Raw genomic sequence first — 22,581 nt, forward strand, 5'->3', positions numbered from 1 at the left:
TAACTTCATACTTATTAAAGAATGTTAATTTAATTTTATATAACAAAAATAAAGTTGTTTTCTAATCTTGTTTGAGTGTCTTTGCAATTAATTGTAGTTTGGGGGGGGGGAAGGGTATAGAAAAGGGATAGGGTGGGATCTCTAGCATAGGAGAAGGAAAAAAAGAAAGAAAGGGGATTTTAGGGATGGGTATGGAGAGAGGAGAGAGGACTGGGGGTAGGATTAGGAGAGGAAAAGTAAACGGGAAAGAGGATTGATTAGGAGATGACTAGAGACAGGAGAGGATCGGGGATCTGGGAGGGGGAAGAGGTAACAGTGAGGGAAAGGTCTGTAATAGGGGAGGATCTGAAATTTTCAGGATCGGGGGTGGGGAGGTTCCAGAATCTGGGGAGAGAATATGGGACCAGAGGAGGGAGGTTTCGGATTGGGAAGAGATATTTTTCTTTCAGCTCTGGCCCTGCTCCCCCCCCCCCCCCCCCATATTCCAAGCCCTTCTTTCTCTCCCCCCCTCCCAGTTCTTGTTCAGTTTTTGCCTCTCTATTCTCTCCCTTTCTCCCCATCCCTTGCTGTTTATGTCACCTTTCCAATCCCACAAACTCTCTCCCACCCTCACGTACACACAGTCCCCCTGATGCTCAGCCCCACTCTCACACAGTGCCACTCCTCTCTTTTTTTCTTTCTCTCTCAAGCAACTCTCCCTCATGCTGATGCCCTCTCACTTTCAAATACTACTCCAGCTGATCCCCTCTCTTATCCACCTCTTAGTGGCTCCTTACATTCCCCAGCTCTCACAACTCCCTGGACTTTCTCTCATCCTCCTTGTTAATTCCCCTCTCAGTCCCAAGCTGATTCCCTTCTCACCCTCAACAGATGCCCTCTCTCATCCTCCAAGTTGATCCTCTCAGACCCTAGTCCTTCCTCATCCCTCCAGACTCTCTCATGTCAATCAACCTTCTCACTCCTCAGTCACTCTCTCCATCCCATCAAGCAATACCCTCCTAACCCCATTCCTTCTTTCATATCCCCTAGGCTTTCCTCAGCCCCAAACCCCTCCTCATCCTTTCTTCCCCCATTTCCCCCTTTTATCTCCTTTCCCTCAGATATCCCCTCTTTTTTCTTACCCCTATCCTCATTGATCTTGCTAGCCCACAGGGGAGGAGAAGGAGGTTAGTAGTGGTGCCTCAGGCCATGACCTCCTCCCTTTTTGCTGCTGGAAGCTACAGTCATGATTTGAGCTATGTGAGACACCATAGTGCCAGGTTGTACAAAATGCTAGCTTGGCACTTTTAGGAGAGAAGTAAGCAAAGGCACAGACACTCTCCTCCTCGGTGATCAGATCGACCAGGGGTGTTGGGGGGGGGGGGGAGGGAACTGGAGGAGGAAGGAAGGAGAAACATTCACCTGTTCACATCTAATATAGCAACTTGTTTCTGCAATATTGAGGGACAGGCAATTTCCCAGTAAAGGCTGGAGTTTGCAACCCTTGCCTCAGCTATGGGATCCCGGGAAACCAGAGGGCCCTGCCTTTGCCTTCTTCGGATACTGCATGGCCCCTTCCTTTTGTACTTTAGGAAGGGTCAGTATTCTGACTGGTGTCAACCATTAGAAATTATAACATCTTGATAAAATAAATTGTTTGAGAGTCATACTCAGAAAAGCATCAAACGGTCAACTAAATGTAGCCATATAAATTGTCAGGGACATTCAGCAGGATGAACATCCCATTACATAATACTTGCCTAAAATTATCCAGGGATACATACTCAGATAACTTAAAAAACTAACTGGCTATGCTTGAATGTAGTCAGTTAGGTTTAAAATGATCTAGGTACATACACATGGATAACTTTTAACTTAAATGGGCTATCTTAAAATATAGTCAGTTAAGTAGTGGAAAAAAACAAAACTAAAAATAGGTTTACGAGCCTACCATAAGAACATAAGAAATTGCTATGCTGGGTCAGACCAAGGGTCCATCAAGCCCAGCATCCTGTTTCCAGCAGAGGCCAAACAAACCTGGAAATTACCCAAACACCCAAGGCCCTGTTCCCCCACCCTCGTAACAAATAGTATCTAATGTCGGGCAAATTACCCAAACTACCCCTCCACCAAGTTCACCAAAAAGAAAAGAAAAATGTTGCAGGCCAATTGACATGAGGATCCTCCACCACTACTCCCCCCTCTTGAATTCAGCAAATAAAGGTGGCATCTTCCTCACCTTTACCCTCCCACTCCTGCTGACAAACCCGCCTGAAGTCTCCTGTTCCACTAGTGCCCCAGGCCAGCAGGTATGTGACAGGATCGTAACACTTCCAGCAGCATCTAGCACTGTAGTCTAAGCAACGTTGGATGTCACCAGCAGCGCTATGATCCTACTGCGCTCCCAACAGCCTGGGGGGATTCGGGGAGCAGAGGCTGTGGGTTGGGTCTGCAGCAGGAGTGAGAATAAAGAGGAGGTCTGGAGGCCCAAGCTACTTGCTGAATTTGGGGGGGAGGGGGTTGGAGGCACCACTGGCCAATAGGCTTGCAATGTTTTCAAACCTTTAAGTGGAGGGGCTTGGGGGAAGCAGGAAAAGGGCATTTTGCCCAACTAAGTTATTATTTTTTCTTCATTTTGCAGCTACTTAACTGGTTCTGCTTTAATATAGCAGGCTAAGGCAACAGTTATCTGGATACATGCACCTGGGTAACTTTAGATCTGCTTTCACACAGACAGACTTACTCATTTAAACTTAGCAGGATAGCACTTATATTCACTGTTTGACTGCTAAGTTTAAATCTTGTCCCCAGAATACCTCTTTTTTTTATCTGGATACGTTTCAGCCAGGTAATGTCTTATTTGGCTACAATTTATCTGAACACTGGGTTGATGTGTTTTGTCTGCTTAAGATCCGAACTTTGCTGAACAAAGCCTATTGAACATTTTAGACTTTTAAAATATCATCTACTAATTCTCTTCTGAAACCATAAAATTGCATCGTAGACAGCCTGATATTTCAGTTGTAAAGATTTAAATCAAGTCAGGGTGTGCCAATCTGGGTATTTGTTGGCAGCAGGAGCTTTTTTTTTGGATTGCAACAGAGAAATATTGACAATGTTGGCAAATAAGGAATACGTGGTCCGTCCAGTCTGCCCATTTGCCTTCATATTCTGCTGTCACAGTTCTTATTCAAGCAGTTGTCTTCTTCCTCTCTTTACCTGCCACTAAGATCCCTTTTTGCCTGTGTTATGCATGCCTAAATATTGCCTCTGCTTTGGCTCCTGTAACCTCTACTGGAAATCTGTTCTAGGTATCCACTACCCTGTTGATGAAAAATTATAACAAGTATTTATTTCCCCCCTTGCCTTTTGAGCCTCCCTCCCATTCAGCTTCAGATGATGATGATCCCTTATCATTGAGTTTTTTAATACCTGGTTGAAGCCTGCTAGGTATTTCAATGTTTTGCATTGTATTTCCCCTTGCCCTCCCCATTTTCCAGAGCAGTGGTTCTCAACCTTTGGTCTGTGAGGTCATCACAAGGGTCCTACAGGAAAGAAATACAATAATGAAATGCCATTACTGGGGGGGGGGGGGGGGGGGGAAGGGGGTGTAAGAAGCATTGTACCCCGAGGAACAAGAGGTTAGCTGCGGCAGCAGCACTAAAGTGAAGGGAGAGAGATGGGTGATGCACTGCAGGGGGTGGAAGAGAGAGAGAGAAAAAAAGTAACCGGGCTGCCTGGACACCCAGGGCTCTATCCCGCTCCCGCCCATTAAAGCCAGACACCCAACATTTTACAAACACAAAAAAAAGCCTGAGTCATAACTGGGATGCAAATGGCAGCAACCATTTATTAGAGTACCCTAATTTAGGTGCCGAGTCAGGTGCTGACATCTCTGTTCCTTCCACCCTAGCAGAACCGGAAAGTCCCGGCCAGCGGCAGAACACTGCAACCAGAGGGGGTCCCGACAGGCCGACTCAGCAGGCCCCACCAGAGCCCCCTCACAAACGTGCCTGGCCGTCAATTCAGAAAGGCCCAATCCCCAGGCCTGACATCTGTCATCAATGGCCAATCGCCAAGTGGTGGCCCCAAGGCCCCCTCTCTTCCTTACTGGCACCTCCTTGCTTCATACACAGCCCTCAGAGTTACAATAATCTTCCAGGATTCAGTCGCCGCTGCTGCGACAGAACAACAATGAACCATCATAATTTGCAACAATTCATACAGCTGATAAAGGGAGTGAGTTGGGCGGGGAAACTTGCCACGCTGCACCGGGGCCGAGAGGGAAGAGGCTGAACGAAGGGGAGCCAGCGGGTTTTAAGTTTCCCGCCTGTCCCTCCCCTTCAGCCAAAGTAGCAGCGTTGCTCCCCTAGCCAATTGCTTGGTCAGGGCTTTGGGGCACATTCCAATGATGTTACCGTGCCCGACGCTGGACCAATCAGCTGGAGCGACGTCAAGAGCATCACCCCTGAGGAAGATGTCATCACCAACAGCTGCCGCTGGAAAGAGGTTGGGAGAAGAGATCCCCCCTCACTCCTTTTGGTAAGCCCAGCCCGGTGCGGCAGAGATGGTGCCCCCACGGATGCAGTGGGTGCCCAGTTACTCAGGGCGCCCACACATCCATGCTGGGGAGTCTTCTATTAACTGGGAAGCCTGGACACCCGGGGTTCTATTCCTCCCCCACCCATCCACACCAGACAGACACAATGAAAGCCTGAGTCATAACTGGGATGCAAATGGACACAGCCATTTATTAGAGTACCGCAACAGGGGAGTCTAATTTAGGCGCCTAATCTTAATCAAAGGGTAGGTGCCGACATCTCCGTTCCTTATGCCCTAGTGGAACTGGAAAGGGAAGGGGGGTCACACACCCTGTGACCCCCCTGGCCAGCAGCTGCCATGCAGTAGGCCCTGCCGGAGCCCCTCGCAAACATGCCTGGCTGTCGATTCATCAAGGCCCAGGCCTAACATCCATCATCAATGGCCAATCGACAAGTGGTGGCCCCAAGGCACATCTCTTCCTTCCCTGCTTCGTATACAGCCCTCAGCATTACAATAATCTCTCAGGACTCGGTCACCACCACCACAGGGGTCCCATCATGTGCGGGCCAGGAAGTACCCTTCCGTCCCTCACATGACGGGCTCCCCCCATACCAAACAGCTATGGCTCCTGCATTAAACCAGTGAATACCCTCTGTAAAGCCTGTAGAAACAAATCATTTCCCATATTTGACAAATGCACCACCCAGAGCCTACAATTCTGCCCAATGCACGTCCCCCATGCATGCCTCATATGATATCCACCCATGCATTCAATGGCCTTGGCTAACTGCAAATGAATTTGGCACGCCAGCAGATATAAAAACAGCCATGATGAGACAACGCAGCTCACATTGTCCCTAATCATGTTCAGCAGCATGAAGCCAGCACTGCAGCCAGCAATCCATGCAGCACGACTGACAGCAGCTGCAAGTGAAGGAAGAACTTAAGCCCTGGTATGCGCCTGACCTAGCACAAGCACAGGAGAACTGTCGCCCTGCCCAATACTTGTCACAAAAGGTTCGAGACCACCATCAACCCCTCTGCTGTATGACCCCATCTGCTATATTACAGTCTGTGGTAGACCAGCAGTGGCATCACTAGAGAGGGCTCCAATACAGAATGAGTAATGCCGAAACTTCTAATCTGAAGCCCAGCCTCTGCTACAGTTCTCTTGGGGACTGCCGAAAATTGGCATCTGCTTAATGGGGATTTATCCTGATGAAGTATGAACCAGTCATCCCTTTTGGGCATACGGCCACAACTGGACATGTTACTGGACTTTTGCCCCCAATAGGGCTCCTCGCAAGATGACTGGCTATCTGCCCCAGCTGAACTTCCCTTTCTCCCTGACAATGCTAGCCAGAATGAGCCCCGAAGGGGCATAGACCACCTTAAAAGAATATGGCAGACCTGTGTGGGGGGTTAAGTGAAACCTTCTTGGAAACCACACTGCAAATTATTTGCCCCCATACTATTAAGGTAACGTGCCAACCAGGAAGTAACGCTCGCCACTTTGCCGGGATCGGGACATTTGTTTTCTGGGTGAGGTGCTCATCACTGATTGTAGCAGCAACAACTCCCCAGGTGTATTTCCAACAAAAAAAACACTAGGGACCTGCGTGCGCATGGCTTGCCCATCTCACACCAGATAGCCACCATTCCCATGAGCCAGAGGCTGACATCCTGTCTTCCCCTAGACACTCACTGGCCAATTTTGCGAAAAGGTCACATCATAGCCAAGCCTTGCAAATTCGCTATGCCACTCATGAGCGCCCAAAATAGTATCCAAGCATATGAACAGGGGCTGTACTGCGGAGGGCTCTGCATGCCCAACCACCGAGGCCATCTGTGTGAATGCATGCACCCGGTTAATGATCCCCTTTGTCATGGATCCATCTTCCAAAAGGTTCCGAAACCTCCAGTCACCACATGACAAGTCTCTTGACATGCAAGGGCCGCAGGAGGTGATACTCCTCCACGTCCCTGACCTTATCAGGGACAATAAGGGAATGGACTAATTCAAATGGAACTCCGAGACCACCTTAGACAAGATGGTTTGGAGCTGTACGCAGCTGTAACATCCCTGGTAAGAACATATAGCCACCAGTGTCCTTCCGCCCCAAAAGATCCAGGCAAGGTTTCCACCTATACCACTGCTCTAGGGGCATGGGGCATGGGACAAGGTCAAGGACTGCGACTGAAGAAATGATTGCAGTCCTTGAGGTGTATTCACTGAGCTGTTATTCCCTGTTAAGGAACCAGTTAGGGGAGTTCCAAAACTAGGTGCCCCGCCTAAATCGTCTTTACCCAGACCACATCTGGCTGGGAAGAACCAAGCTTAGCAAAATCAGAGGACAGTTCCCCTGAGCCTCTAAACAGTGCTGGAACAAATCAGCGGGCACTCGTGTCTGAGATGCCCGATGACAAGCTATGCAAAGAGAAGAGACTTAGTCTCCTCCAGGACAGGCACCATGTTAGCTAACAATGGGCTGAGCCAAAAATGTGCAACTAACTGGTTTGTTTGTTTTTTGGACAGACGCTCAATCAGGTGTCTAAATTATGACTCAAACACTAAGCAGACACACCTAGGTGCTTACCTAAGTGGCCGAATTAAGTGCACAGTAAACTCAAATGCATTGTACCGCCCATGCGCAAAAAAAGCATGCGGCCACTATGTGTCGCTTAATGTGGGCGCACAGACTACAAGGACCCACTTTGTGCCCAGGAAATGGTCGGACAACTGGACGCATGGAGAGACTCACAACCAGACCGACGATACAGTAGAGGGCAGCCTTAGAAAGCACGCAAAAAACTGTTGCAGCCTACCACATGGTCTATATGAAAAGCATTTGGGACGGGACTAGCTTGGTCCAGCTCGTGCGCCACCACCAGCTCGGTGTAGCAGGTGCCATCAGTGCGCACGCACCTCCAGGCCGAAGCAGTCGCTGGCCAAGATCTTGCAGGTACTCTGGGCACCGGTGCCCGCATTGAAGACGGCATCCAGCGGCAGGCGCGCACCAATGGTGGCACGCTCCAAGATGCCAAGGCCGATGGGGAGGGGCAGGTGAACTGTGGCACTTGGTCTTCGATGTCCTGTGCCTCCATGTGGAAGAGGTGCGGCTGCTTGGTGGGCAGTGTGATCACTTCAAACTCCAGCGCACAGCTGGAGCTGCGTGGCAGAGCTGCTCGCGGTTGATGTGCACCCTCATGCTTGCCTCGCCATCCTCCTCGCACACCTCCCATGGAGGGGGGTGTGCCACCCCGCTGTATGGGCTGGAAGTGGATGCTAGGCCACAGGGACCCCCTGGCATCCTCCGAGAGGCGTCCCACCACCGAGACTACCCGGTGCTCCTTCTGAATGTGGAAAAGCAGGCTGCGGCTGCCCAGCGCCTGCTGGCTGAGGGACAGCATGATTCTTAGATGCGACCAAGAAACCCTCCCAGCAGAGCCCTCTGATGGCCCGGGCAGGCATGGATCAGTTCCCGGTCCCCGCCCCAGCAAGGCAAGCCATGTCACGAGCACACCACTCCACAAGTGGGCAGGCACGACCAGCTGGAAAAGTGCTGGAAAAGTCCATCGGGCCGCCATGACTAGTAGACGGGAGGGAGGATCCATCGGGACATGCCCCAGCGCACCAGCAGTGCCCAGCACTGGCAGCCCAGTGCACAGTCCACCACGGGGGCCATCGGCCAAGGACAGTCCCACCACCTCCTCCCAGCCAGTGAATAAACAAGCAAGGCGAACGTGCGGGTTTGAAGCAGCGCACAGCGGGCGAAGGGAGGGGAGCAACGAGCAGTGCCACCAAACCTCCCGCTGGGGTGCCACCTGGAAATGCCAGCATGTCCCCACACACTACCGCACCTGGAAGCTTCCCGGGCTGGCTCCAATGGAATCTTGCTGCACCGCACTGGGTCCAAGGGGAAAGAGGCTGAACGAAGGGGGGCTGGCAGGTTTTAAGTTTCCCACTGGTCCCTCCCCCTCGGCCAATGTTGCACCATCGCTCCCCCGGCCAATCGCTTAACCCAGCACCGGGGCACATTTCAATGATGTCACCATGCCTGACCCCAGACCAATCGGGGAGAGCAACATCAAGAGCACCGCCCCCAGCGCAACGAGGAAGACGCCTCACATGGAGCTGGTCACTCGCAGCCAGCTCCATCCCAGCAGCTGCCACTGGAGGGAAGGGAGAAGGGATCACCCCCCTCGCTCCTGTTGCTAAGCCCGGCACGGTAGAGGTGGCGCCCCCATGGATGCAGTGGGCTCCCAGTTTCTCACAGTGCCCGCACATCCGTGCTGTGGCACTTTCCTTAAACTGGTAGGGGATAGTCTGGATGGGTAAGAGAAGAGATAATGACAGGTGAGGACAGACTTTGGAGGCTGAAAAGGGTTCCACATATCTGAAAAGGTTAGGAACCCCTGATCTTGAAAGTACATCTTTAGCTCTTTAATAGGCCTATTCACGAATGCATGCTATGAATCGGCTGCTATAATGCACATTGCTAACACAGGTCAATGGCCAGTTTTAGTGTGGATTACATTATAGCCAATGGGCTTATTCACGAAAGTGCATTAATAATGTGCATAATCTAGCAGTAGCGCAGTGACTCAGGCTGTATGCATGCTTTATAATGCAGGCCATGCACCATTTTTATTTTTCATATTACTAAAATCAAATATTGGGATAACAAACCAAAAAAATACCCCACCAGTCCATGTAAATTATCAAGACTGAGCCCCTCTGTGATTTTTGCACTCAAAATCTTGGCCCGGCTCTTACTTTACTTACCTGCATTTACCACTTCAGGAAATGTAGAGACTGAATAATTTGTATTTTTTATTAGACTTTTGGCAACTGCTGTTCCTCCACACAACTCCTATGTGAAGTACAACAGCTGTTGCAATTAAAAATGGCCTTTCTTGTTTGAGAACTTCAGATTAGTTACGGTTGGCAAAATGACCCTGCTCAAGGTACAATTCCGTTACAAAACTTTCTTTTAAAATTGTGAACATGAAAAGAAAATAGATGAAGCACTGATATTATACTTAGCATGCTACTTTGTCTTACTTTAAAAATTATATGGTATGTTCTGTAAATTAAACTCAGAAACAAATTATTTCTGGAACACTACCAGTTCATATATTTGGCAGGTAGTGGTGTACAATATAAAAAATGTGCTAGCCAACATATTTTCTCCAGTAGAAACAATGGTTTTGATGGAATATCTCCTGATATAGTATCCAATTAACAAGTACAAAAAATGGTGATGAAACATACTAACTCAATAATAAATAGAAAAAAAAAAGTTTAAGCATTTCTAGGTAGGAAGTGGTTCATAGTCTACAGAGTTAAGTGATGTACCTGTTCTCCAGCAAGGATGGATTGGCCTGTCAGCGCTTTGGGGCATGTCCCGGTGGGCCGGTAGATGCAATCACACCATTGGTGTTGGTTACAGCAGCCACATGCTGGCAGATCTGCTGCAACCAACACCAGGCTCCACATCATTTTGTGCAGCAGGAGACTTCCCCCGAGGATCTCCTTCCTGATGCTTTTTTTTTTCCCCCACAAAGCGACAACAGCAGCAGCAGCAGCAGCAATGGGCCTGCTCCTCTCCCTTCCCATCACTGCGGTAGCTCTGTGGGCTTGGTCTGCACCCCTCCCATTGACATAGCAGCAGGAAGAACTCCCGCTGCCCTGCCCTCACGCCTGCCCTGCCTCTTTCTGGGACAACAGGAGGCATCGCACAGGCCTGCTGCTGCCTCACTACTTCTCTTCTCATGCTGGGGCTGTGGCAAAATATAGTAATTAATAAAAGCCAGCATCGGGTTCTTCCAGCCCCTTACCCCTTCCTACACCAAGGGGCACCACCTTTGGATCAGCAACAGCAGCAGGGAGTCGACCCAGATCCTATTCTTTTGGGGCCATGCCTGAATCCCCCCTGACCACCTATGTAAGTAAAAACATTTTTTGCTTTACTCCTTCAGAGGGGAAGAATAGTGAGAGAGAAGGCACGTTTGTGAGTTAGGAAGTATGAGTGTGAGCATGTGAGAGGACATGTGTGTGAGTGTTTGTATGTGTGAGCATATGAGAGAGCATGTGGGTCATGAAGCATGTGTGTGAGCATGTGACAGTACATGTGTGTGTTTGTATGTGTGAGCATGTGAGAGAGCATGTGGGTCGTGAAGCATATGTGAGAGCATGTGAGAGTACATGTGTGTGTTTGTATGTGTGAGCATGTGAGAGAGCAAGTGGGTCGTGAAGCATGTGTGTGAGCAAGTGAGAGACCGTGTCTGTGACTCTAGGACACCTAATACTCTTGCGCCAGCACCGGTTGCACTGGCTCCGTGGGAAAGCAGGATTCCAAATGGAGCTGTGCTGCTTTGTGTCAGAGGCTCTTCCCTCTCACTCACACACACACATACTTTGTCAGAGAGTCAAACACACTTTCACTCTCAGGCAAAGTAACACCCACACAAGGGGAGTGAGAGAGTGTGTCTTTGTTAGGGTTTAATTTGTAGACAAAAAGGATGGGGAACTATGGAATGCAGGGAGGAGGAAAGGGAGGTAGCATAGGTCAGGAACAGGTGTGTCGTGTGAGGGGGAATTCTCTTCTACATACCCAGTAGCAGCAGAGCAATGTCCTCTTTCATGGTCTTTAAACTGTGCCAGAAAATTGCACGAAAACCAAGGCCATGTGGCTGATCTCATCTTAGGGTGCGCAGCTCCTTGCTCTGCTTTCACTGGGTCTTAGTGAGGGGGAGAGAGGAGGGGGGAAGACATGAACCTGCCTGCTCTGCTCCATTTCTGCAGGGAACTGGAATTGGTTTATCTAGTGAGGGAGCAAGAACTGATTTATACCGCCAGCTCTACTCTGTTTCCTTAGGTCCTGGAAAAAAAAGGCAGCAGACCACCATTCTGGATTTTTCCACCAGAAGTTAAACCCTGGGAGCAGACACAAAAACAGGTCGCATTAACACAAGTTTGAAACTTGTGAGCTCTGGTTAAAACCTCGCCTGGCACTATTGCTCATAATTTTCCCAACATGTACTAATGCAACCTCATTTTGAGTCTCTGCTTTACTCTGCAGCATCAGCTTCACTAGCACCCCGTCCCCTCCTGTTTCCTTCCAATTTCCTGTTGAAGAGGAGGGGAGCAGAATAGCTTTTCTCTGCTCTGTCTGCTCCAGTCACCCTCACTCCTCCTCTTCCCTGCAGGTTGCCTGAAGAGGAGGACTTGGAGCAGAACACCCTGGGCCGGATTTTAAAAGCCCTGCGCACCGGTGCGCCTATTTTGCATAGGCCGCCGGCTCGCGTGCAGCCCCGGGACGTGCGTAAGTCCCGTGGCTTCGTAAAAGGGGCGGGGGAGGGGCGTGTCCGGGGCATGTCCGGGGTCAGGGGGCAGTTCGGGGCAGGACCGGGGGTGTGGCGCCGGCCCGGGGGCATGGTCGAGGCCTCCGGACCAGCCCCCGGGTCGGGTGATGGTGCTCCAGCAGCCCGCTGGTGCGCGCAGATTTACGCCTGCTAAAAGCAGGCGTAAATCTGCCAACAAAGGTAGGGGGGGTTTAGATAGGGCCGGGGGGTGGGTTAGGTAGGGGAAGGGAGGGGAAGGTGCGGAGGGGTGGAAAGAAAGTTCCCTCCGAGGCCGCTCCGATTTTGGAGTGGCCTCAGAGGGAACAGGCAGCGCGCGCCGGGCTCGGCGCGCGCAAGTTGCACAAATGTGCAGCTCCTTGCGCCAGCCGACCACGGATTTTATAAGCTACGCGCGTATCTTATAAAATCCAGCGTACTTTTGTTTGCGCCTGGTGTGCGAAAAAAAGTACGCACTTGCGTAAATTTATAAAATCTACCCCACAGTCTGAAAGGAAGTGACAGAACTGTTCTTCCACAAATTAAGCCCTGGTCTTTATGTCTGAAAACGCAAGTGACTGACACCTGGCTGACAGTATGGTTGTCCCATTACTTGGCAACTGGTTCAAGAGCTGATTGGTTGGCAAGAGACTAGGAATCCAGGATATGTATATGAGAGATGTGGCCAAACCTGTATGGGGGCTCAACAGACGGCTGGGGGTCTGCAATTAAAGTTTATTTACCCCTGGTTAGGGTGCCCTCTACTACTTAGTTATTTAGGAAAAAAGTGACATTTATGTTGGAGATTTTTGGCTCAGCTCTGACAGGTTCCAAGTCCATGAAATACCTTCCAAGGGTCATCTTGGCTTGCTTTTGGGCACTGGTGAGGCACGCTCTATAGGGAAAGTGCACAAAGGAGTTAGACAGATATCCATGGAGTGATATTGAAAAAATATCCCGGGCTCATAATTTCCTGCAATCCGCCCGAACTCCAGCAGCTATGGCTCAGCCAGCAAGTACTATGGTATTCTCTTCATACCACATTTGAAATACATGAAGTAATCAAACATGAAAAGAGAACAAAATATCTCCCACCAAATGTATTCAATGAATGTTAAAACTCTTGTACAGGCCTTAAAACAAAACAAAACCAAAGTCACCATCTATCTATTCCTAAAGTACACTGCAATTTGAACAGCATCATAGCAATCAAGACAAACTTTTTTGTTATTTTGTAATGAAAAATCATGTCAGCTTTTTTGCAGGGAAATTTCCTAAGGGGATATATTATTGTTATTACAGTTACTACTTATTATTGACCTTACAAAACAAATGGATAAGATCATATTCTCTGGTGTTAATGGTATGCCTCAGCCAAGTATTTCAAGAGAATCATTCTAGCACATAATGAGTTTAATACTGACACTGGTGAGGTTTTTTTTAAACCCTCAACCATATGCTTTCCGTTAAAACTTTTAACACTAGAAATACAACTGGCCCAGCAATGATTATAAAAGCATTGTGTGACACGTGTAGCTTATCATGATTAACTTGTCTGCGGTAAGAACCACAAATAAGCTGCACCTGTAAAGACTTTATTTCCTAAAGGTAAAACAACTGTTTAGGAAAGATCCTGCTGGCAAAACAGCTGCCTGCACTCTGGAGAAGAAGCAAGGTAAGCATCTTAACAACAAACGCAAATTCTGGGGCTTTATCAGCTCTATCTCATTAACTGGAAACAAGGCTTAAATGCTTTGTTTATAAATTATGATTATTCCTGATTGCAGCAGTTACTGATAGTGCCACTCATTTCCATTTGCAAGTCTTTGAATTTGCTTAATTACAATTTTAAACAAGGCAGAGAAGATTAATTAACCCACCTGGCTTGCTGGCACATAGTCCTGGCTTGGCTCTGTCATGCTCATATACATGTTGTCGCCGTCAAACTGCAAATGAAATAACAGTAAACATTCAGCGATCATGAATGTTTTTCAGCAGCAGCTATGAAAATATCCATGTCTGGTTCAGGAGATGTGCTGAAAGGCATTGTTGCTGCTTTTGCACATCTTGTCTTTGATGTTCCTGCTGTCATCCTTATTGACCCTGGATGTCAGTGATTTGGGGTAATTAGTACACTAGTAATTACAGCAAGCAAGCAAGAAAAGAATGGTTTCCTTTCATCTGCAATCTGTTACCAAACAAAATGGCTCATTCTGTGCACCATCTATGCATATTGCTGCTAGTCTGAATGAAGTGCTAAGAGAACTGCAGTTTCTGACAAGCAGAGGAAATAATGGGAATGACCTATAATGCATCTTAGTGTAGCTTAACTTTGGATCCCAGCAAGTAACACATTTTACAATGCTTCAGATTCAAATGTCCTTATTAACCAACTTGTACTTCAAAAGATTGTTGAAGAGGTTTTAGGTATGTAGGCCCACTACCTAGAAGAAACCGCATAATCTAACCCTATGTAAAAGAAATTGCAGCTGGTTGTCAAACTCTACTCCTCCAGAGCAACAACCAGGTCTGGTTTTCAAGGATTTCTACCATGAATATCCAGGAGTTTTATATATATATAAAGAGTGTCTGGGTTTTTTTTTGCTAATTTGCATATTTTGGTTATTCTGAAAAGTCGGACAAGGCTTAAAGATGGGAGTTTAATACCTCTAGGAATAGGGAAAACAAGTGATATTGGGTAGATTCCATTGATATCAGCACATTTTTCTTAACTCAGTCAGACACTGCAGAGTCTGTCACCTTCTGATCACCCACCAAACCTCCCTCATCCCTTCCCCCCACCTCTTTCCCTTCACCCTATCATTATAATGCAATCACATTATCTTATATTTCCTGGTAAATGCCATCTTTCACTCATTTGAATTCTGACCTGAAGAAGAGATAATTAGTTCTCAAAAGCTAGTCAAGAAATATATTGTTAGTCCAATAAAAAGGTGTCACCTTATATATATATGGACGGCCGGCGCCATCTTGTGCTCCTACCATGTGACAGGGGCCGACCAATGGCACCGGTAGCCCCTGTGTCATAGTAAGGGCAAAGGCTTTTGGCACCATTTTGAATACTGGAAGCCGATGGCCCGATCGCAGGAGATCGCTTCAGGACCCCTGCTGGACCACCAGGGACTTTTGGCAAGTCTTGAGGGGGTCAAGAGGGTGGGGCTTTTATTTGTTAGTGATATGTTGCATTTGTGGGGGTTCATGATACGTTTCGGAACCCCACTTATGCAACGAATAGGGACCTATACGTTGCGGATTGCGCATTCGTTCAAAATGAATGCACATCCCTACTTTCTTTATTCAACACCAATCACTACATAACCTGACTGATACTTGGTACCTTCAAATCACAAACTTACACTCAACAGGCAATCATCTGGAACACTAAGAAAATGTGAGATATGGAATTCTTAATAATAAATCTCCCATTAACATAATGATGCACTTAGAGAAAAATAATCCTAAGTATAGGTATACAATGCCTGGGGGTTCCATGGAGTCACCAGCCAGGAAAAGGACCTTGGTGTCGTCATGGACAATACATTAAAATCCTCAGCTCAGTTTGCAATGGTGGTCAAAAAAAGCAAACAGAAAGGAATGGAGAATAAAACAGAGAATATCATAATGTCTCTATATAGAACTGTGTGCAGTTCTGGTTGCCGCATCTCAAAAAAAATATAGTGGAACTAGAAAAGGTACAGAGAAAGTTGATCAAAATAAGAAAAGAAATAACAAAATTAGGGCTTTTCAACTTGGAGAAGAGATGACTAAAAGGCGATATGACAGAGGATTATAAAATCATGAGCAGGGTGGAACAGATATATAGTAAATGGTTATTTACTTTTTCAGCTAGTGCAAGGACTAGAGGACACTCCAGGAAATTAACAAGTAGCAGATATAAACAAAAAACGTTAAATAAAAATAAATAAACTTGGAGAATGTTTTTTTTTTTCACTAAGGGGTCAATATTAAAAGGAGCACGCACATGGACGTGCCAATTTTATAACATGCTCATGCCGGTGCGCGCATGTTATAAAATCCAATGGCCACGTGCATATGCACGACAGATTTTTAAATCTGCTGTGCGGGCAGCTCGCGACTCACGCTCGCAGGGGGGGGGAGTTTTACAAAGTAACTCACGGCGACCCAATCAGGCCCCCCCAGTTCCCTCCCAGTCCACTCCTTAATTGGAGAAGACTGGGAAGGAACTTTCCTATCCTTAACTCTACCCTTCCTACCTCTTCCCCTCTCCTCTCTGACCCCTAAACTAACCCTACCTATCCCTAATTTTTTTATTTTGTTACTTACTGCGCCTCTGGAGCAAAAATAATCTGCATGTGCCAGCTGACTGCGGGAGCACGCTTCCTCAGGACAGCAGCTAATGGTGCTGTCCTGGCCTGACCCCCCAGCCAGCCCCTCCCCACCCAGACCACGCCTCCTGGGCTGGCCCTTTTCCCTCTGCTGGCACTTTTGCGCATAAACCCTGGTTTTTATGTGTGTGACCCTTTGAATATTTACTTGTTAATGCACAATTAAGCTATGAAATTTGTTGCCAGAGGATGAAGTCAAGGCATCTAGCTTAGCTGAGTTTAAAAAGGGTCTAGACAAGTTCCTGGGAAAAAAAGTCCATAAACAATTATTAGCCAGGTAGACTTGTCTGGCAATGGCAACAAAAAATGGATCTACCTTTTGGGATTTGCCAGATACTTCTCAAGAGATTTGAACTGGATACCGGCAGAGACAGGATGCGGAGCACGATGGTCTCTTAATTTGACCCAGTTTGGCACCTCAAATGCTCTTATAATTAGGGTTGGTAACTTTCAAAGGGGTGCACGGGCACACATTGACACAGTGTGTCAGGACACACCCAAAGACACGGTGATTTTATAACGTGCACATACGCGCGTACATTATAAAATAGCCTTGGTGCACGTATGTGTATGCCTAATTTTGCAAATAGGCATGCCAAATGTGCAAATCTGGTTTCGGCTGCATAGGTCAGGGAATTTTATAACCAGAGCACATCTATACCAAGACCAGTTTCACCAGTTCGCCCAATAGTTTGTCCAATATAGAGCTAAGTCCTCCACCCCCAGCGTGCGCATGTTATAAAATCAGGTGGCCGCACACACATGTGCACCAGATTTTACAATCTGCTCGCGTTTCCTCCCTCTTCCCCTCTCTTCCCACCCCCTAAACCATTCCTATCCTATTTTGTTTTGTTTTGCAACTTACTTCACAGCCGGAGCTAAAATAAGTTGCGCGCACCGGCCGGTTGCTGGCGTGCAAGTTATCGGGACAGCGTACAAGGGTGCTGTCCTGGCCCACTCCACCCCCCGGCTCATCCCTTTGGAGAGGCCCGGCACTTGTGCGCATGCTGGGGTTTACGCATGAGGCCGGGACTGTTTTAAAATGCGCGCAGAGCGCACAAGGTCCAGCCATGCGCATAAACCCCTGGTTTTACGCGCACAGGCCTTTTCAAATCCGGCCATTTGGGTTTACATTCTTATAATTTTCACAACTTTTGAACAGGCTCTTTCCCTTCTTGATCAAAGATGATTTTCTTGCAAATGTCTTTTTGTTTGATCAATTCTTTTCCTTTTTAGATGAAATGACACTGGCGAGAGAACTCTCGGCCATTCAGGAAGCAAATGAAAATAGATTGAGGAAAAGATGCGTGCAGAGGCACTAGTGTGGGAAGATCCATGCATTCTTAGAAAGCATTTTTTAAACTTTGGACCTAGGAGGGAGACAAAGCCCGAATCTGTGCCATTGGATGATGTCACCTATATTGTATGGCTGGGTTCTTCTGCTTGTCCATGGAGAATATAATATTAGATAGCTACATAATACATAAATATATTTTAATGAGTTTATGTTTTAAAAATACACTACCTTTGAATTGACTTTTGTGACACTGAATTTTCAATCCATTCAGCACGTGAGAAAGATGAATTACTGCAATATCCAAAAATAGCTTATGCATAACCCTAGAGGCATTAAAAAGCAAGACAGAAAATTTATTTTTAGGTTGGAAATTGCTGCCATGTCTCAAAACAGTGTTTATATTACAAAGCAAAGCATACAGGGGTGGTTCAACCAAACCAATGGCTTGTTTAGTCACTAGTTTTGCAGAGAATAAAAGAGGATAAAATCCAGTTCCCTTTATGGCTGGCAAGGGCCTACTACATTTTTCTTTTGTGAAAACAGTATGAGACCGATATTCAAGAGGTTTAGACACCTAACTTAAGGCATTAAACATTTAGACCCGCCTAACTAAAAATTTCTCCGAATGTCTAAATTTAGACATCCTTAAAATGGGCATAGTCAAGGTGGAGGTCAAATCAGGGCAAAGAAGCTAGGCACCTAGCAATACTTTTCAGTGCTAGTTGCACAACTTAGGTGGCACAATCTATGACCTGGCAGAGCAGCCCTAAATCTGAGGTCCAACGTTCTCCCTCACTCGTGGCGGTATTATAAAGCTGAGGCGGAGGGAGGGGATTGCTGCCAGTCTCCAGCATCCCCACATCCTTACTGTACATTTGACAAGTTTACCAGGGGTCTGCCTGCTCTCTGGCATTCCCCCTTCCCCCTGGCTCTTTTTAAAATTAGGCCGGGGGCCCACCAGCCTCCCCAGCATTCCCCTCCCTCCTTCTACTTTTCCAGATATAAAGCTGGGAAGTCTACCATTCCCTTAAGGGTCTCTGCATCTCCTAGCTCTTTTTTTTTTTTTTTTTTTTTTTAATTATTCAGGAGGCACCAGCTCTCTGGCACCTCTCTCCCTTCCAGTTTCTTAAAAAATGTAATCTGTGGTGGTCTCCAGCCCTCCCACCCCTCAACAGCCTCTCTTGCAGACCCTTTTCTAAAACCCACCGCACTACATTCCTGAAGCCTAGCTGGGAGGAGGAATACATTCTTATTTCCTCCTGGCTTAGCATTGCTCTTACAATGATGCTCAGCTTTGGCTGAAAATTGGTCTACATCTGCCATTCTGAATTATCCTGCTGGGCCATATTTTCTGAACATAGATTAAACAATGTATTGTGTGATGGATTGTGCAGTTTTCTCACTCAAACTGTTGACACTCCTAACACTACATATTGCTCCATAATTTGCCACTCTACTTAATAATACGCCAACTGAAGCAGGGTTACAGGTACAGATACAAGATTCAAGAAAGCTTTGTCATGCCTTTTAGAGAATACTTAGTCTAATTTTAGAAAACGTAACCTGGAAAAATTCCTTAGTGATATAACACTGTTTCCTCAGGGGAAAAGAATGGGGAGAGGGGCTCCAGATTGCCTCGAAAAAACCTTGGAGCTACTCCCACAATTGCCTAGGAAAATAGTGACTAAACAATGAGGCATCAAACCCACAAGTAATGTTTCTGAAATTAGACAAAATGAAAAATGTAAGAATGTAAGACAAAACTTTCTTGCAGAAGTGTTGTAACCTAAAATATCCACTGAATTGCAGCATTATTACAGAGAGTAGTATCTTACATATGCATTTGTTCTAGTTTATGGGGGAATATGGATAACCATGTCTGAGCTAGAAAGTTGCGACCCCCATTTCTGAAAATTCCATTTTCTCTGGTTTCAAATAATATAACTGTGGGCCAGGTTTTAAATTCTAATCCCTATGCCACTATTAGTGATATCCTTAAATTTTAACCCAGATGCCTCACTTAACCTTCTACCATTGGTTAAATTAGGAGGAGGATTGTGCAGATCAGGATGGCACTGTTTGCTTATTGCCTTAAGCATGTATATGGGGAGATATCCTCCATGGTTAATGTGAGTGGGAATGTATGAATCCTGTGACACATCCTTTTGAATATTTTATTGCTGATTGACTGCAGCACCCCAGAAGAACAAACGTTCTTCTGGGGTGCTGCAGTCATTGTATGAGACTTTGATTATACTGAATCTCAGTGTGGTAGGTTTGATGTTACTGGTCAGGCAATGAATGACAAAAAATAAAGGTTCATGGATTGGGGGCAGTCTGATGGTCAAAGAGCGGGGAGTTTTGTTTAAGAACATAAGAATTGCCTTGTTGGGTTAGACCAAAGTGCATTGAGCCCAACATCCTGTATCTGACTGTGGCCAATCCAGGTCATAAGTAGTTGGCAGATCCCATAAAGTTGATCTAATTCATCTTACTCACTCCCAGGGATAGCAATAGATTTCTTGAGTCTATTTAGCTAATAATGTGATATGGACATTTGTTGCAGGAACTTGTCCAAACTTCTTTGAAAAACCATTATGCTATTTGCCTTGACCACGTCCACTGGCAAGAGATTGCACAAGTGGCTTATTATGTGCCAAGTGAAAAAGTATTTTCTTCTACTATTTGTTTTAAATCTGCTGGTTGTTAGCTTCATAGGTCTCATATCCATGAGGAACAACTGTAATTCAAAACAATAAGATATCTACCTCCATTCTACTAAAACTTTAGGAAAGAGTCTATCCTCACCTTTGCTCCCTTCCCATTAGTCTTCCTTGTATGTCTACCTAACTTCTTCCTGTTCTTTTACTCGCACTTTATTCTTTACTTTTGCTTTCTTCTTTCCTTTTCTTCTATCTTCTTGATCCCTAGACACCTACCTATTCTGATCTGCCTAGATTTTTTTGTTTTATAACTTACACATCAACCACAACAGAAGTAAACTTATGCAGCAAGGGACCCCGGAGCACATCAGTGCACATAAGTATTTACGCGCAAATTTTAGGTTAAAATCCCAGAACACCCATGTCCTGCCCAGACTATCACCACACCCCTATTTTGAAAACTTTTCATTTGTGCACACAGCAGCACTTATGTGCATATCTGGGCAGCTTTTAAAATCCACTCGGTGCACGGTGGCGCAACATATTGGCACATCCCCTAATTGATGTGCATCTCGGGCTTTTAAAATTCACCTTTAATTGAGATACCATTGGTAGGGTATTGGTTGCTCTAGCATTACGGCTAATTCCATAACCCAAGGAGTTAATGAGATTACTCAGCAGATTTAATGCCAGACAAAACAAAAGTGGTGACATGGAATCTTCCTGAAATATTCCTCACTGGGCCTTAATATTGGAATTGATATATTGTCCATCCTCATAATTCAGATGGAGTATAGTCTGTTACATTTTCATGGTGAACTTGATGCACTCTATCAGAACAAACTTCACTTTGTATAATTCAAGGACATTTGTTATCCAAGTGTGGGATTTTATCAAAGGCTTTCTTATAATCAATCTATGCTACACTGAGGTTTCGACTATGCATACAGCTCTTCATAATGGCTTTATTCAGCATCATCTAGCCTTTGGTTCCATATGTTATTCTTTTGTTACCTTTCTGTTTTATTGCCAGAATTTTATTAGAATCAGGATGATGATATAATCTACCTGCATTGATTACAGTAAACAGCTTATAGATTATGACCACATAGATTGTTGACAAGCAGGTTATTGGTTGATAGATTTGGGGGACATTATTTGGCTTTCCCTTCAGCAGGAGAAGTGTTCTTCCTGTTATTAGCCATTGTGGAGTTAATTCTGGCTGTCGGATCAATTGTTTTTTTTATGACTAGCAGATGGAGAGAGATCACATATTTGAGCCAAATTTTGGGCACTCCATCAGGGCCATGGCACTTCCAATTTGGGGCTCATTTTACCCTAGCTTCCAACTCAATCATTGTAACTTCAGGCCATTTCCTAATTGTGATTTTTGCCAGTTCTATGCGCCATGCTGCTTTTCTGTTGTGCTCGACAGGATCTTCATACAAATTTCTCCTAAACTGTTCTATTTCTTCTTTTATTGGAGGCATTTTAACTGCACTAATGTTCTTCCCCAGTTTCCTATAGAGCCGCTTTGGGGGTCTATCTAACAGGCTAATTTTAAAAGAAACCCACGTGTTCCCATAAACATACGTAACGGCATGTGAGCAGAGATATGCCACAATTTTAAATCACGTGTGCAAAGAATGCACGTATCATTTACAATATCCCTCCCATGTGTATGTGTGCACATGATCTTAAGAGGTGGCTCCCATAAATGTCCCACACATATTTCTGCTCAGGCTTTAGCGGTTTTTACACGTGAATGCAGGTAGATTTTAAAACATGTCCGTCCAAGGGGAAAAACCAGTTTTTCCAAGTAGTCCATCAGTTTGCCCAGTTCATATCGAGGTGCTCTAGTTTTCATCCTGCATGCCCCCCACTTGACCACAAGCCCTCATGCTGTGCTAAAAACCCTAAAACGAGTTCAGAATTGCTCCTCATCAGGACCAGCAGTAAAGCTACGCAGGTAACAAACCGACAAGGACTTAAGCATGTGCGTTCCAGGGTGGGGCCAAGGCATAAGCATAAGTGTTGACCCTACCCTGGAACACCTACGCCTACCCATGCCCCGCCCCTTTTCTACACCTTTATTCTTCATGTGTGCACAAATATGTATGCGCGTACTTCGCGGCTTCTTAAAATCCGCATTGCCTGTGCATGGCCTGCATACGAGCATATGTAGGCCTTTTGGGGCGGATTTTTAAACCCCTGTGCGCGCTGGCACGCCTATTTTGCATAGGCCGCCGGCGCGCGCAGAGCCCCGGGACGCGCGTAAGTCCCGGGGCTTCCTGGCGGGGGCGTGGCGGGATGACGCGGCGTTTCGGGGCGGGGCGCAGCGTTTCGGGGGCGGTGACGTGGGCTTTCA

The 22,581-nt window shown here is 46.4% G+C and overlaps 1 protein-coding gene across 3 annotated transcripts in view; it reads right to left on the reverse strand.

Moving 5' to 3' along the window:
- Positions 1 to 22,581, reverse strand: part of TOX (thymocyte selection associated high mobility group box) — a 570,927-nt gene that overhangs the window by 276,866 nt on the left and 271,480 nt on the right. For 2 of the 3 annotated variants that reach the window (XM_029591350.1, XM_029591351.1), the window contains exon 2: positions 13,746 to 13,811. In XM_029591350.1, coding sequence (XP_029447210.1) covers positions 13,746 to 13,811 — 66 coding nt within the window. Of the gene's footprint in view, positions 1 to 13,745; positions 13,812 to 17,778; positions 17,833 to 22,581 lie in introns of those variants that run through there. The other variant, XM_029591352.1, reaches the window with a different exon arrangement.

The sequence above is a fragment of the Rhinatrema bivittatum genome, chromosome 2 (assembly GCF_901001135.1).
Source record: "Rhinatrema bivittatum chromosome 2, aRhiBiv1.1, whole genome shotgun sequence".
NCBI classification, from domain to species: Eukaryota; Metazoa; Chordata; class Amphibia; order Gymnophiona; family Rhinatrematidae; genus Rhinatrema; species Rhinatrema bivittatum.